This window comes from Cygnus olor, chromosome 1 (genome assembly GCF_009769625.2).
Source record: "Cygnus olor isolate bCygOlo1 chromosome 1, bCygOlo1.pri.v2, whole genome shotgun sequence".
In the NCBI taxonomy this organism is placed as follows: domain Eukaryota; kingdom Metazoa; phylum Chordata; class Aves; order Anseriformes; family Anatidae; genus Cygnus; species Cygnus olor.
The window spans coordinates 64,300,870-64,316,316 of NC_049169.1; the positions used below are offsets into that span (position 1 = coordinate 64,300,870).

The following is a 15,447-nucleotide window of genomic DNA, read 5'->3' on the forward strand; positions in this document are numbered from 1 at the left end:
TTTTCTGGTGAAAAACCTACAAGCCAAACCATTAATGCAGGAGCATGACTTTGCCTGAGCGTAGAAGCAGCTGAGTGGACCACAAAATGCTTCTTAATTCATGGGGAATTTTAACAGAGGTACACTGGGCCCAATGTGTAATGTTAAACTGAAATGGGTAGATTTAAATTTCTGATCAGTTAAAAGAAGAACTGGGTGTTAAAAAAAAATACAGAAACTCAGGAAATTCATATTGTTAAGCAGTCTGTTTCCAGATTTTTTTGATCATTTTATTGGTCCTGAAAAAAAACATTATTCAACAGCTGATTTCAAGTTTCACTTTGCCCTTTTTTATTATCACTTTTGTTGTGGGAAACAGATTAAAAAACACACAATTAAGCAGTGTTGTGTTGGTTTCTGTATATGTCAAAACAAATTTATATTGGAAACATATTTTTGACTAAGTAGTTCTTACTTATTCAATAAGTATCTTGGATAAAAATGTTCAGGCTGCTCTACTCATTCTGCCTCTTACTGGGAGGGTAAAATAGGTTTTCAAAGCTGTTGAGTGTTCTCTTCTGCCCTGGAAGCATAAAGGAACTGTAGGAGAAGACCTGATTTACAGTCTCTTTGGGAGTTGAGAAGGTTCCTCATGATCCCATCAGGACCTGCAGCAAATTAAGGGAAGATGGCATTTTCTAGCTGACATCCTTCCCTGTACTGAGTGCCAAAGAGCAATGATGGTGGAGCTGGTGACCTGAGCTTTATGTGTATCAGTTAATGAGTGTGCATAATTCATTATTTCCTTTTTCCCAGACTGTACCCTCGTCATGCAAGTGCTCTCAACAACTTGGGGACGCTGACCAAAGACGTTTTGGAGGCAAAGGACTACTACAGACGGGCCCTTCAGTTAAACCCTCAGCACAATCGAGCTCTCTTCAATCTCGGCAACCTGCTCAAGTAAGTTGAATGCGGAACTGGGGCCAAGGAAATCCAGATTCTCCATATGCACGTCACCAAAGTAGGTTTTCTGCCAACTGGTGAAGGAATGGTGCTATTTCTTACTGGCAGCCAAGGCTGCTGGCACAGAGACAAGGCTTAGTCTGGATATCCTTACACTGTCTGCCAGGTCAGTTCAGGTGCTGTTTACAACGATGCTTCAGCTGGAGGGCATTCACTTGTTCCAAATTAGGCATGAAACAATGAGGTGTCTAAATCCAAACCAGTCACCTGGGATTTCCGTCTCAATGGAGAGATGTGAACCTTTCCAGTGGAGCAAGCCATGTTGTTCAAAGACAGGCATTTGATACAGATCTAATGAATAACACATATCCAGCAAATCCCTCCCTGCAAGTTCCCACTTCTCCTCATTAGCTGTAACTGGAAGGTCAGATGTGTAGTTTAGGCATAAATACTCTTGAGATGCTCAAAAGGGCAGAAGGTTCATCCCATTCCAGGGGGTGGGGTGGGTCTGGATTTGAGGGGAAAGCTGGTTTACATCCCTACGTGTTTACTTTACTGAGCTAGAAGACAAGTTGATCAGTTCCTAATTGGACTCGTTATTTAGAGCATTAGCTTTTAGCAAGGAGAATAGCAATCATAATCCTGCAAGTTAATTTGACTAACCATATCTAAAGGCTGAACTTTGATCTACAAGAGAAGCTTTGCCGCTACGTTAAGATCTGTCAGAGGTGCAATTAAAACAAACAAACAAAAATTTCTATTCCTACACTTGCTTTTTTGCACCAGCAAAAAATACCCATGTTTTTGTCAAGATAACATTGGTTGAGTTCCTTCCCTCCCTTCCTCTTTTTCCTTTTTTCTTTCCTCTCTTCTTTTTCTTTCCCCTTCCCTCTTTTTTTTCCTTCTTTTTCTAGCAGAACTGAATAAACAACAGCAGTAAAAAGACACTTCTGCTGATACAAATTGCATCTATTTTGTAAGGGGATATTGCTGGTAACCGGTCTCTGGTAAATCCTTCAGAGCAGATTGGGCTTTAGTGTTGGGCTGTTTATAAAGTGGCACTGTCTCATCAAAACACGCTTGATCTCTCTGGTTCTGAAATGTAACTTCAAGTGTGAGTTTATGTGAAGGAAATTAAGCGGATTGCTGAAGTTCTGCCTGGTCCATTCAGTAACAGAGAAGTTGCCAGAGTAATATTACAAGTAAACCTGATGGTTTGGGGTTAGAATATGGCAGATGTGTAGAAAGGTAGGTTAATGCTTTACTGGAAATACAAGAAAGGTAAAGACAGCCTTATTACAAAAGAAATTGAAAGTCTTTGTATTATTCATGAGATTTGGTTGATTGAAATTAATCTTAGGTGGCAATGCTGTTAAAAAATATATATATAGTCCTTTTAATCCATCACATTTGTCTTAATTACTATTCTTTGATTTTTTTTTTTAAATATGAAATATTAATACAAAAGGACATAAGCCAGAAACAGCATCAGGACATTCCATGTCAATAATGCTTAAATCTGGCAAGTTGTTGGGCTCGTATGACCCAGCATATGGGTAGAAACTGGATTTGTTGCCCTGGCAAAGCACAAAGGAGGCCTGTGGGAAATTCTCTTAGAACTGCTGTTTGTTTTGTTTTGTGTGCAATATGTCATGTTTTTCCTAAAGGGATGTTTAAGTTATTGTGTGTCCCATCAAATTCTGTGTGTTCTTCATCCTTCTGTGATGCCACATATTGTGATAAGTTAAAGGTGTATGATACTTCTGCTAAACTCTTTAAAATAAAGTGCTCAGGTTCCATTCTCCTCTTTTCCCACACCCATTTACTCCTATTTTGTGAACTTATTTTAGGTTTCCAAAGCAATCCATCGCACCTGGGCACACGCACAGTATTAATTATAATAGAAATGGTATTCTCATTTCCCTGTTTATCTTTAAAAAAAGCTGCTCAAAAACAGGCAGAGTTCGTGGTGGAGGGAATAGCACACGTGTAAAGCAGATGCTGTGTGAGCAGATGTTGCGTAAATGTCTCCCCTAAAACAGTAGCTCAAACCCCCTTGCTAGCACCTCTCCTGGATCATGCATCAAATTTGCAGAGAGCATGAGGTGACATGTGAGATGACCACATGAGAATGAGGCAGAGATTTCGAGGTCCCTATTCCTATAATTTCGATTTTGTGTGCATTTTCTACCAAATTATCCTTGTATTCAACCATATAGGAGACTGTGATCTATTGGAAAGAGAGACCAGTTCTGCACTGTGTATATAGGGCAAGCAGTATTCTGCAGATGCTATAATGCTAGTATAATCTAGGTAATGAATGAAAATCTGCAGAATACTGTAGGCAGATACTAAATTTTCGGCTGTGCTATGAGACATTATGAAGGGTGTTTTGATTTTTAAACTTAGGGCAGAGAAAGGATAAAAGGTCAAGAGATGTGAGGATTTTCTGTCCTCTTTACAGAGGCTTCGGTGAGTACACCTGATACAGATCAGGAAAAGCCACATCTGCAGCACCCAAGGCATGTCCAGTAACAGCATTACTTGTACTGGGACACATAGCAAAATGGTCTGGCACAGAATTTTCTGTCAGATTCTGCCAAGTTCCGTACACCCACTCCTGCTCGCAGTGTGGAAATCCAATTGCAGATACTAGATTTTACCTCTGGAGTGCTGAAAGGGGAACTCCTGGGTTTTGGAAGGATGGGATTGCTGTTCCCATGTGGGTATCTGCTGCTCATTACTCCCTGGCTATAAGCTGTCTATTCAAGCATGTTGTGATTTAAGCTTGACTAGAAAATTGTTTGGACAACAGAGTGGAAATTTCGGGTTATTATTATGTATTTTTTCCTTTTTTTTTTTTTTTTCTGTGGATACCCTAGATGAAAAAGAGATTCCATTTTCTGTTTGCACATGATGAAGACAGCTATGTGCCAGAAGATGAATGTTCTCAGGAGCCATTGCAGGATAAAGTCTGAATAAGCCTCTGGTTTTGTTTACTTATTCTAAAATAAAGTTGTATGTCATCATTTTCTTGCCTACTATAAATATTGGGCAGTGGATAATTAAACAATGCAGATGAATTTAATAGTTAAAATAGCCCCAGAAGATGACCTGCTTAAAAGGGAGAAATCTCATTCTCTGCTTTCATGGTTCCAAGCAGCCTAGCCTGATACTGCTTTCTTTCATTTTGTTTCAATATTTCCTGTTATATAAATATTTAACTCCTCTATATAGATTCAGTTTTGTTGAGTTACAGCTTGAAAAACTGAGATAAATATGTATCATTCAGAATACCTCACATAAATTTATAGCCCCTGAGCTATTCTGTAAAGGGACAAGAAATAAAATATTATGAACATCTGAAGTAAATATTTAGGATCTCAGCTTTCTTTTGCAGAATGGGAGAGAACTTACTCTTTACTGTATTCTCTCTCTCTATGCTCTAATATTCAGTGCAGCATTTCTTATGAAGAAAAGCCTCATAACTCTTACGTGTTTTGAGAGGGTTATGGCTGCATTTTCAAGGAGAAAGTGAAGTGCCTAGAAACAATGTCCCCTGAGATCTTGAGTTTATTCAAAGGACTGCTTCTCTTCGGAATGCAGAGTAGCTCAAGGTCCTGTGCATTTGTTGCCCTGATTTAGTCCAAGTTTAACAAACCCATCTAGTCAGAGAAAAGAGGATTGTCTACCCTCTCTAATACAGCCTTTTGGATATATAACATGCTAGCATGGGCTTATATAATTGTCTGAAGACACTGGAAAACATCAGATAGATACTATAAGTATTGAGATGTAAGATCTTTCAGAAAGTGAAACATTCCTCCCTTCCCTTCAAAGAAGCAGACTGAGCAATAACATGCAGTGATGCTGCATCTGGCTTTCTGGATTGTCTCTGGTCAGAATACTCTGTGTTGTATGAAGTGCTGAAGTTATACATCAGCATCACATGCACATTCTAGCCCGTTTAAAAATAAGGAAACAAAACCAAAAAGCTCTGGCAATGTCAAGTTTACAGTAGATTCAAAGAGTAACTTAGGTTGGAGTGAACCTCTGGAGATCACTTAGTCAAGCTCACAGCTCAAAGCAGGTCAAATTGAATCCCCTTGCTCAGGGCTGTGGCCAGCTGAATCCTGAACACCTCCAAGGTCAGGGATGCCACAATCTCTCTGGGTGACCTGCTCCAATGTTTTATCACTCTCACGGTGAAAAACATTTCTCCTTGTATGTAGTCAGAGTTTCCCATGTTCCTGCTTGTGTCCATTGTCTCTCATCCTGTCACTGTGCACCTATGAGAAGAGTCTGGCTCTGGTTTCTCTGTATCCTCCAACCAGGTACTTTCAGGCAGCAATGAAGTCACCCCGAGCCTTTTCTTCTCTAGGCCGCACACATGTGGCTCATTCAGCCTCTCCCCATGCAACATGTGCTCCAGCCCAGACCTTCTTAGTAGCTCTCCATTGGACTTTCTCCAGTATGTCCATGCCTTTCTTCCACTGGAGATCCCAGCACTGGACATTGCTCCAGATGTCGTCTCACAAATATCATATAAAAGGGAAATGTCTGTTCCCTGGACCCACTGACCCAGGACGTTGTTGGCCTTCTACACTGTGGTCAATGTGTTGTCTACCAGGATCCCCAGGGCCTTTTCTGCAGAGCTGCTGTACAGCCCGTTGTCCCCCAACCTGTGCTGGTCCACGGGGTTATCCCACTCTGCGTGCAGGACATGAATTTGATTTTGCTGAACTTCATGATCTTTCTGTCAAACCTGGTACCTCTGAAAAGCAACCTTGCCTTACATTGTATTGCTGGGCTGTGGATGACACCCCGCTTTGGTGTCATCCACACAGTACAGATGAAAACCAAAGGAGTGCATCTAAATTGTCTGAATTGGTTTAATCCCAGGGAGTGGAACGTGCTTAGAGATTTCCTTTCAGACAGGCGGTTACATACTGCAAGCTCCCCATGGATTATCGTGTAAAGCCAAGTTGTTCAGAACAATTGTGGAGCCCTTACTGAGTTCTGTGTTTCTGACTTCAATGCAGTCAAACTAACTTCGCATTATAAAACAAGTCTTGAAAATTAAAAAGTTCTCTAGAGCACTAATTCCTAGGTTACCGTTTCTGTTGTGAATGAAATTTGCTCCAGTGCCAATAGCCCACTCACAGCCCCGTGGATGAGCAGGCTTCTGCAGGATAGTTTAGGCTGATGCTTCTCAAACTGCAGGGCACTTGCAAAAATATGCAAGGGATGCTCCAGGTGGAAAGAGCTATTTCTTGCATTCGGCTTGACCATGCTGATTGCGGAGGGCAGGCTGGAGGCTCGAGTGGAAGAGGGAATCAGAAGAGGGCATTGTAAGGCAAAGTAATTTGGGGAGAAATTGGATTAAGTGATCATGGACTCCTTGTGTCAGTTGAATTTGTTCCTCTCTCTGTCATGTTGAAGGTATATATTACCTAGTTTCTCCTGCTGCAGATCCCCGGTTTGTGGTAAATTAGTGTATCAGACTGTTCTCCCAACACTCGGTGTTCTCCCAGATTGCATGAGATTTATATAAGCTATGGCCTCGATCCTGCAAAGTGCTGAATATGTTGGCCTTGGTCCAGAAAAGCACTTCAGCCAGTAATTAATTTTCAACTTGCATACATAAAAGTTAAGTACGTGTTTAAGTGCTTGGCCAGAGCAGTCGGTATCTTGCAGGACTGAGCCCTCGGAGAAACCACTGGATCTGCTTTTTATAATATAATTCAGTCTGACACATAAAAAGATGCCATAATCTTTCTCTTTCTACCCCCACTTTCAGGAGACAAACATTGTTCTTGGATCAAACGAAAAAAAAGGCCATTTAGAAAAAAAAAAAAAGAGTAATTAAGAGGACTGCCCCATGTTCCTAGCGCATGTTTGTGGTTAATGGGAACTTTTACTACTGCTGAGCGGATCACTTAATCCTTTTATTTCTGTAGCTGGCATTTCCTACATTTTTTTGCCAAACATCAATACCTTTATAAAGCAGTCATCTGTTTTTGATTTATAAAAATGTGTCATGAAACTCCAGCCAAGGAATCCAAAAGTTTTATAAATTGACAAGCTAGCTAGTCTTTAATTAGTGTAGGGGAAAAGTGGTTCTTTATTTGTTTTTGCTCCATTCGTGTAATTTATATGGAGCACCACTGGAAGAAGAAAAAGACTAGCACAACTGTTTTTACTTAGCGTAATGGACAGGCAAAATATTCTTCAAGTTATATAACTAGAAAGGGAAAAAATCTGCAAAGCCACATATATTATCAGCTGAAATTTGCACCTTATAAACAAGATCTGGTTACTTGACCCTGTCACTCAGATGAAATCTAAGGCCAAAGCAGCAAGGTGTTCACATACTTTCTGTGTTCCACATGCCTTTGTTTCTTTTTGTAAGCCCTGCTCTTCATACTCGTTTTATACCCAGCACAAAGAAAATGTTGTTCCAGTCCAACTAAGCATCATTAGATGTTTGCTCAGGAAACCTTCTCATTTTTCCAAAGAAAGGAATACAGAGCAATACTGGTGAAATTGTAGCTCAAATAAATAAACACAGATTTTTGTTCAGGAAAACTTTTCCTTTTTCCAAGGCAGTAAGTGCAAAGCAATGCTGGAAAAAAGTCTATCTCATTAGTGTAGCCATCTCTCAACTTGATTTATTGATTTATTTTCAATGAAGAGAAATACTGAGAGTAGATTTGCAGTAGGACTGGAAAAGTTTACAAAATCTAACAGTTATCACTTAACAGACAGAGCTTGTAGCCCATGCTGATTGCCTAATAGAGCAAAATACATTTTGCTCTTCAGTGTGTGAGATTGAGGAATTCAGTATTTTGGGGGTGTTTTGTCTTTGCTGTGTTCATTGCGTAATGCTCAGTGTGAGCAGTCATCAGAACAGCAGACCAAACAGCAGGTTCATTAAAACCTATGTGCTCCCAACTCCTGAGAGGAGCATAATGAAACCGTGATGCGAAGAGCAAAAAGTCTCAGAATTTGCTGAGAAATGGGTTGCCCTGGTGAGCACATTTCCCACCCTGGCATGAGGTAGGATGAGTTCCTTCATCTCTACCAACGTGACTTCAATACTTGCATGTCTTCTTTCCCCGGTGAGTGACCCGCTTGCTTCTCCCTAGCTCCTTACGGATGTAGCCAATTTCAGTCTTTCCTCCTTTGGGAAGGGAGAGGTGCTTTTACAGCAGGGATGGGAGAAAGAGCCCAGATTAGTTTAAAACAGCGTGCTCTGCTTGTGAGCACCAGAGCTGGAGAGGGGCAGTGCCTGTGCACATGTCCTTTGCACGCCTGCCATTGAAATAAAAAACGGGGAATCAGTGCAGTGACCCTGTGCATCAGAGGCATCAACATCCTGTATGGGGAAAAAGCATGGGCCAGCAAGCAAGCAATATTTAGCGTGTATTCAGTGACCAGAGTGCCAACCCTCTTTCACAGGGAGAGGCAGAGAGGTTCGGTATGGATCAGGAGATGCTGGGTGACGTGCACTGGGGAGAGGAGGCGCGAGTGAATTACTTAGTTTCATTGAAAAGAACAAGATAGAGTTTTTTACATCTCTTTAAAGTAGCTGATCAGTGTGTGACCTAAACATGCTGCTAAAGAACTTTTATTTCTTTTTTCCCCTCCCTCCCCGGCCTGCAGGTCCCAAGGGAAGAAGGAGGAGGCTGTAATGTTACTGAGGGACTCCATCAAATATGGCCCAGAATTCGCAGATGCTTACTCAAGCCTGGCCTCGCTGTTGGCTGAACAGGTAACGGGTATCATTCAAGGCTCTTGTTTCTCCTGCAGGGTGATGCCCTGATGTTGTAATTGCAATGCCTCCTTCACAGCCTGGAAGTGCTCTCACCTCACATGCATGCAATGAAGTGCACAGGCCTGTCTGTGGCTATCTGGAGAGTTGTGCTGGGCTGCGTTAGAGGTGACTTGTTCAGTATAGGAAGGAGGCAACTCGTTCTCAGTGAGTAATTACACCCATGTGGTGAGGCTCTGAGTTACATCACTGTTAAAGTTGAGTACATACCCTTTCTGCAGCTCCCCACATCTATATCAAAGTCTATCCATTGCACCTTGAATGCTATGGCAGCAGAACAGGTGAGTACTTCCCCCCCAGACACACAAACCTACATAGATAACCTTGAGATTTATAAGAAAGCCCTCCAAAGCTAGAAAAAGCCAGAAACAAGGTTTCTGCTTTGAATTTCTGCCTCTGAATTCTGCCCCTTGCATGTACCCATCAGGATAAAGTTCCTAATTACCACGGTAGATGATCATGTACTGGGGGTGGAAAGGCTCCCTTGCTTTATGTTGCTCTTAATGAGCAGCTGTTGGATATTTTATTTAACCTCATTGTTGGATATGTGCCCCCAGGCCTTATTTACTGCACAGGGCCCAGAATGTGCTCTGGAGGCGGGATTACTCATTTCCTCTTGGGCTTTTTTTTACCATGCTCATTACTTGGGGCGCTTGCCACTCACTGCAGTGAGGTAATTTATTTCTAGAAGGTCCCTGTGAGGTGAAATAGTGTCTCCGCAGAAGAAAAGGGAAATTGAGGCACAAAATTCTTGAGTTCAAAAGTACACATGAAGCGTGGGTGCCCGTGTCAAGACCACAAAGCCCTGCTTTTCTGCAAGCATGCTGGAGATGAGGGATGCTGTGCATTGTTCCCGTGGACTGCAGCCACAACCACCGGCCCCATTCTGGCTCTGTGTGGGTGCACGGTGAGGTCCCCTGCACAACTCCAGCAAGCTTCTACTAAGCTTTTGAAAACTGTTTTTTTCTGTCCCCAGATTTTCAGATCTTAACTGTTCCATAGCATGGGATGCTAAAACTTTCTTAAATAAAAGCTTGCCAAAATGCAAATACAGACATAGCAATGGAATATCGTCTTTCACTATTTTCCATTAGTCTGGTTAATTAAATCTTGTCTCTACAAGTAGATATATTTCAGCAAAACTATAAGCAAAGGTCTTGTTCTGGTTTAGGCTTCAATCGTGTAGACACTGCAAAATTCACCTGCGGTATATATGGGTTACTGAAAGATGTGCTATTTTATTTTCCCTTTTAATTGACTTTTAAACGTTTGAATATTACCAATATCAGCTGCAGGGACCTAGAAATACAGTATGTGAATTGAGAGAAGAACTTCGTTTAATGGAAACTGTATTTTGAATAAGCGCATCAATGAAGAGTCTCTTGCAGTTATAAGAAATGACTTGGCTGCAGTAATACCTGGTTTTAATATTAATTGAAATTATTATTTAGTTGTAAGATCAACAGAGCAATAAAACCACTATAGAGTCTCAAGGCCTTCTGCCCAAAGCCAATGCCATTAGTAAGTCCAGCAATAATTCATCTGCTTTTATGTATAGATTGTTCATCCTCTTGTGACTTGAGTAAGTGGTAGGGAAGAAAAGATAGTTTGTACAGTTTCCTCAGAAAATAACGATTTCCTGCAGGCTTTTAACACGTTCTCATGTTCAGCCACAGCAGATGCCTACCTGATTGTGCACCTCCTCCTCACACACCCATCCTAGTGACCTCCGTAGGCGTCCTACAAATACTTGCTGCTGCCTGAGGCTGCGGGCTGCAGAATTCCACCCTAATGCTGTGTGCTTTCCGGAGGGGTACAGGCAGAAATTTTTGGCATCTCAAGCTCAGAGGATGATATATGTGCCAGAAGGGAGAAACGGGATTCTGTTTTTCAGTTTGGGGTTTTCCTTTTTGTCCAAGCAATAGTTTCCAAGTAGGGTAAAAGTTACAGACCTGGTTTTCCTTCTGATTGTGGCCCAGAGTTTGTCTTACAACTGTTTGGATATCTGTGATGCCGGGCAATATGCAAGAAGTTACCACAGCGGGCTGCATGGACCATCTAGTCCCAACCCGCTGCTGTGGGCAGGGACACCTCCCACCAGACCAGCTTCCCCAAAGCCCCATCCAGCCTGGCCTTGAACATCTCCAGGGACAAGTCATCAGGATTGCCTTGTGTTGGGATTGCCTTGGTCAATCCTGTACAGTATGATCCCCCGAACTTTACAGGCTATGATTCTAAAATACAGCTTATGGTGTCTTTCTGGCCATAGCTATAAAACGTACTGTAAGAGGCAACTCTCATGCACCAGGGGCTTAGGGTGCTTCTCGGTGTGATTGCCTTTTTATCTCCTTGTGAGTTGATTCTGAAGTCAGAGCCCCATCTGGAAAAAAGAAAACACCTTCACGCTGTATAAAAGTTTGGCTCGTTTGTGCCTTTTATAAATGCTTTCCCATTGTACTGCTGTCTGCTTGATAGCGTAACTCAGTCGCAAGGTATTGTTGTTTTCTGTGATCGTTTCAGTGGTACTAACATCAGAAATCAAATGTTTAATGTTTTTGCTTGCCAGTGCTGTGCCCCTTGTTGTAACTGTGGTTCCCCTGGGTTTACTCTGAGGCAGTGGAGCAGCACCTTCCCAGCTCTTGCATCACTTGTCTCATGCTACCTGATGGCTTTTTTCAGGCCCTAGTTTGTGGGTTCAAGGTTTTGGGTTTTTTGTTTTTTTACTTTTTGTTTTTTCTTTGGGAAGAATATCAGCCTGCCCTAAGAAAAAGAAACTTTTTAACCCACTTAGCTGCAGCAGCAAGCCTACTCAGACGTACCCAGACTGAAATTCTGAGCCATGAAAAAAAACCACAAAACCAGACTTAAAAACCCTGGAGTTTAACTGAGAGATCCTCACATGCATAATTTTCTTAATATCATAAAAATCTCATACATTTTTTAAGCCAGTCTTCTGAATTCTGTGAGCTTGATGAATATTTCATGAAGGTCTGGAAGCGGCATTATTAAGTGTTAACGAGAATCAAGCCTTGATGAACTTACAGCATTTCTCCTAAGAAGAAAGGCTGTGAGGGAGAAAGCTCTGGCACAAAAAGATGGGCCCACCCTTCTCAATTTCTGACTGCACTTAATGCAAGCACTTTGTTGGAGGAGTCATTCCAGACTTTGCTCTGAGCCCGAGGCATGCAGGGTCAGGGTGTTAGATGCCAAAAAAAGTGTTTTACGAACGCATGTGCAATGCAACCGTGACAAAAATGCTGAAAGTGCTTGATATCAGTGAGTGGGAATATTCTGACATGGGACACTGCTGCTGATCCAGTTTAACGTAGCCCTTTCTTGCTTAAAGATCGGGTTTATGATTGGTAAACAAAATGAAGACAACTGACATATATGCATACAAAGCCGTGTTCCTCTGCTGAAAAATAAAATTAGTGGAAAAGAAATCAATAGAGAAATTCTTGAAAATATACTTGTTAATGTCTGTCTGACGCACGTACTTTCTTAAGAGGTTGCTCTTCATTTTAGTCAATTCTGACAATAGCTCCACTTTTCCTGACCCTGCAGGATAATGATGTCAAATTCACATAAATATATCCAAAATGTCCAAACTTAATCACTTTTAAAAAATGTGTTTCTGTGTTTTATCACACCCTATCTTTTCTGCTGGCTGACCTTTATCATGTAAATGTGAAAGCACTTAACCATGACAAACCGTTTGCTTTCATCAACCATAGTCTTCCAGAGCTATTAATTCCAGCTTTCCAGTTCTGATATAAGAGGTGAGGAAGGAGTCCGTGCTTTTAAACAACTACAGACCACATGCTGCTGTCAGGTACACCCTTTAAATCCAGAGAAAGCCCAGTACGCAGTGGGATTTGCATGATGGGAGGAAAGGAGAGTTCACAGCTGGGCTGAAGAGCAGAACCAGCTCTGTTTTGCACAAAGACGTGTCCCAGGCTCCCCAGAAAGTGTTTTCTCATGGCCTGCCTTGACAGCCAGATGTGATCGTGCAGCTGAGGACACACAGTCCACTTGAGGCCAAGCTGCTGGGCACCTTCTTGTGGCCAGGCAGAGCTGGTCACAGGGAGCGTTGGTGGGGCAGGGAGTGAATGCCCCCCTCCCCCCTCGTTTCAGTGTGGATAAGCATGATGAGTTCTGCCTCGGTGGTGCCAGGCTTTCCTCAGCAGGCACCCAAATGACTGATCTGGCCTGGGAACTTTGGTAGGAGGTTGCGGGGTTTGTCACCATAGGACTGCTCTGCTCCACACAAGTGGAAGAACTGAAAAAAAAAAAAAAAGCCATTGCTTCTGGAAGCTTAACTGGCACCCTGCTGCACCATGCTGGTCTCCATTGTGATCAACCTTCCTTCTGTCTGTACACCCCAACAGCAAAGCTCTGAGTTTAGAGGGGAGGAAAATCTCAATAACTGGTGCTAGTGAGCATGTGGATAGCTGGCACGTACTGTCTGGCTGGAGGGAAATGGAAACCTTATTAAGTTGCTATTTGATCCAAACAATACGCCTTATTTTTGTTTCAGGACCTGGCTGCCCATAGCTTAGGCTAGACAGATCACAGCCAGTGGGACACTTCCATAGGCAGGACATTCCCAAAGAAAAAATCTGCACTTTTAAAAAATGCTCAGCACCTACAAACCTCACTGAAATCTGTGCAAAATGTAAGGGCTCAGTGCATCTGAGAATCAGAGCAGTGGCATGTCCTATCAGTCCCAGTGAGCTACATCTCACACATTGACAACACCTGTTTTTCATCTGAAACTGTCAGGTTTTCGCCACTCTTTCATCACCCTCAATCCTCCTTCTGCTTCCCTCATTGCCCTGTGCAAGCTCCTCATCCCTCAGCTGTCACATACACCAAGCTTTCATTCCTTGTGTTTTCCATGCTGCTTAGGGAACGAAGAGCGGAGCTCCTGAGGGGGAAAGTTAGCCAGCAAGATGTTCATTAAACAAATAAATTAAAATATGTCAGCTCCCAAATGACAGATTCTTAACAGAACCAACATGACCCCTGTCGTTGTGCATTTCCCAGCTGGGTGTGTGCTAGCTGAAGCTCACTGACATTGCACACAAACCGCCCAACCTTTTCCAGCTGATATTTGTATTTCACAGGTAGTTCCAATTGTGAGCGTATGGGGGGAAAGCTGTCTGCATTGCTGCGGACTGCCAGACAGCAAATATATTGCATCCATGCTACTGGGTAAAATTTTGGCTTCCAAGAATCCAGTGGCCACAGCCAGGTTCCCCTGGTAAGCAGCTTGGTGGGGCAAACTGGGGCCTGAGCTCCCCATGTGGGGAGGGAGGAAGGGCACCAGCAGTGCCAAAGTGAGCCTTACCACAAAATGCAGGTACCCAACAAATGGTGCTGATACCATTTCTGCCACAGCTAAGATATCTCCTTCTGTTTTAAGGAACGGCTGAAGGAAGCAGAGGAGGTCTACAAGGCTGGCATAGAGAACTGTCCAGAGAGCTCTGATCTGCATAACAACTACGGAGTTTTCTTGGTTGATACCGGTAAGTGACATGGAACAGGGGATTTTCTCTCTCAGGCTTATTTGCTTTGGCTTGTTTTATTCAGCAGTACACTTCTAAAAGAGTGTCAAAAGCTTCCAGAGCGGTAGATGTGCCTCCACTGTAGCTTGGAAATAAATATCCCTGCTCTGCTGAGATGGCAGAGTGTGCTGAAATTTGTAGTCGCTGCGGTTAGTGTGCAGCAGTGGCATTCAGCCTGGATGTTTCCTACAGCGTTTCTCACCATATTCACACAGGCAGTTGTCCTCTTTTCAATTTGAGCTGGGCAGCACCCTGACAATCCTACTGTTTCTTCAGGAAGGCACAGCAGCATCAAGTACAACCCCAGGCTCACAAATGGATCATTATGGTCTTTGGAGCATTTGCAGCTCTTTGGTGACAAAGCAGCTCTTTGACTAAAGGTTGAGTGCCACTACTATAAAAATAAACATGGCTTTTAAATCACAATCATCTGTGAAAACAAAACCTAAGATACTATGGGGTGAATTGATTTCTCAGGAGCTCCATAATGACATACAAAGCCTTTCTTTTCTGGGCTCCTGGTTCCCATCCAACTTCCGTGGACTCAGGCACTTCCTGGCATCCATATAACAGAAAAAAATGCCTCTGCAGTTGCCACCTTTTATTGACAGCTTTATAAGCAAGTCCAAGTCTGAACTGACAAACAGCTAGTGGAAACCAAGCTGCCCTCTGAAGTCTCTCCAGAACAGAGCTGTGACTCGATGAAGTATTGTAGGCTTAAAGTGTGTAGTTGCTGCCCTTTCTGCCCCTTTCACACTGTGCCCGGCTCCAGTGGTGCTTGGGAAGCAAGGATGATGGCAAAAAGTGGTGTCTGCTGGTGTGCAGCTGGCTGTCCTCACTCTGAGCCGACGCTCAGATGTCACTCCTCTGGACCACCAATGTGAAATAACCAGAAAGCCAAAATGAATATTTGTAATCAAAAAAGTTGTGGCATCAATGACAGAAATTGAGATTCTGAATTTGTGCCCTGGTAAAATTCAGATGTGCAAATAATAAAAACTCCTCAGTAATTTCACTCTGACATTGTACTTCTCTCTGCTTCCTGACCCAGATAAACTACCCTATTTCTACCAAAAATTTTGTTTCAAATGCAGTGCATTGTGC

The 15,447-nt window shown here is 42.6% G+C and overlaps 1 protein-coding gene across 1 annotated transcript in view; it reads left to right on the forward strand.

Annotated features, from left to right (window-relative positions):
* The window catches only part of TMTC1 (transmembrane O-mannosyltransferase targeting cadherins 1), a 151,825-nt gene that overhangs the window by 125,610 nt on the left and 10,768 nt on the right, over window positions 1–15,447 (forward strand). Inside the window, exons 12-14 of the mRNA XM_040545250.1 lie at window positions 796–939; window positions 8,608–8,716; window positions 14,202–14,304. Of these exons, the coding sequence (XP_040401184.1) occupies window positions 796–939; window positions 8,608–8,716; window positions 14,202–14,304 (356 nt within the window). The remainder of the gene's footprint in view (window positions 1–795; window positions 940–8,607; window positions 8,717–14,201; window positions 14,305–15,447) is intronic.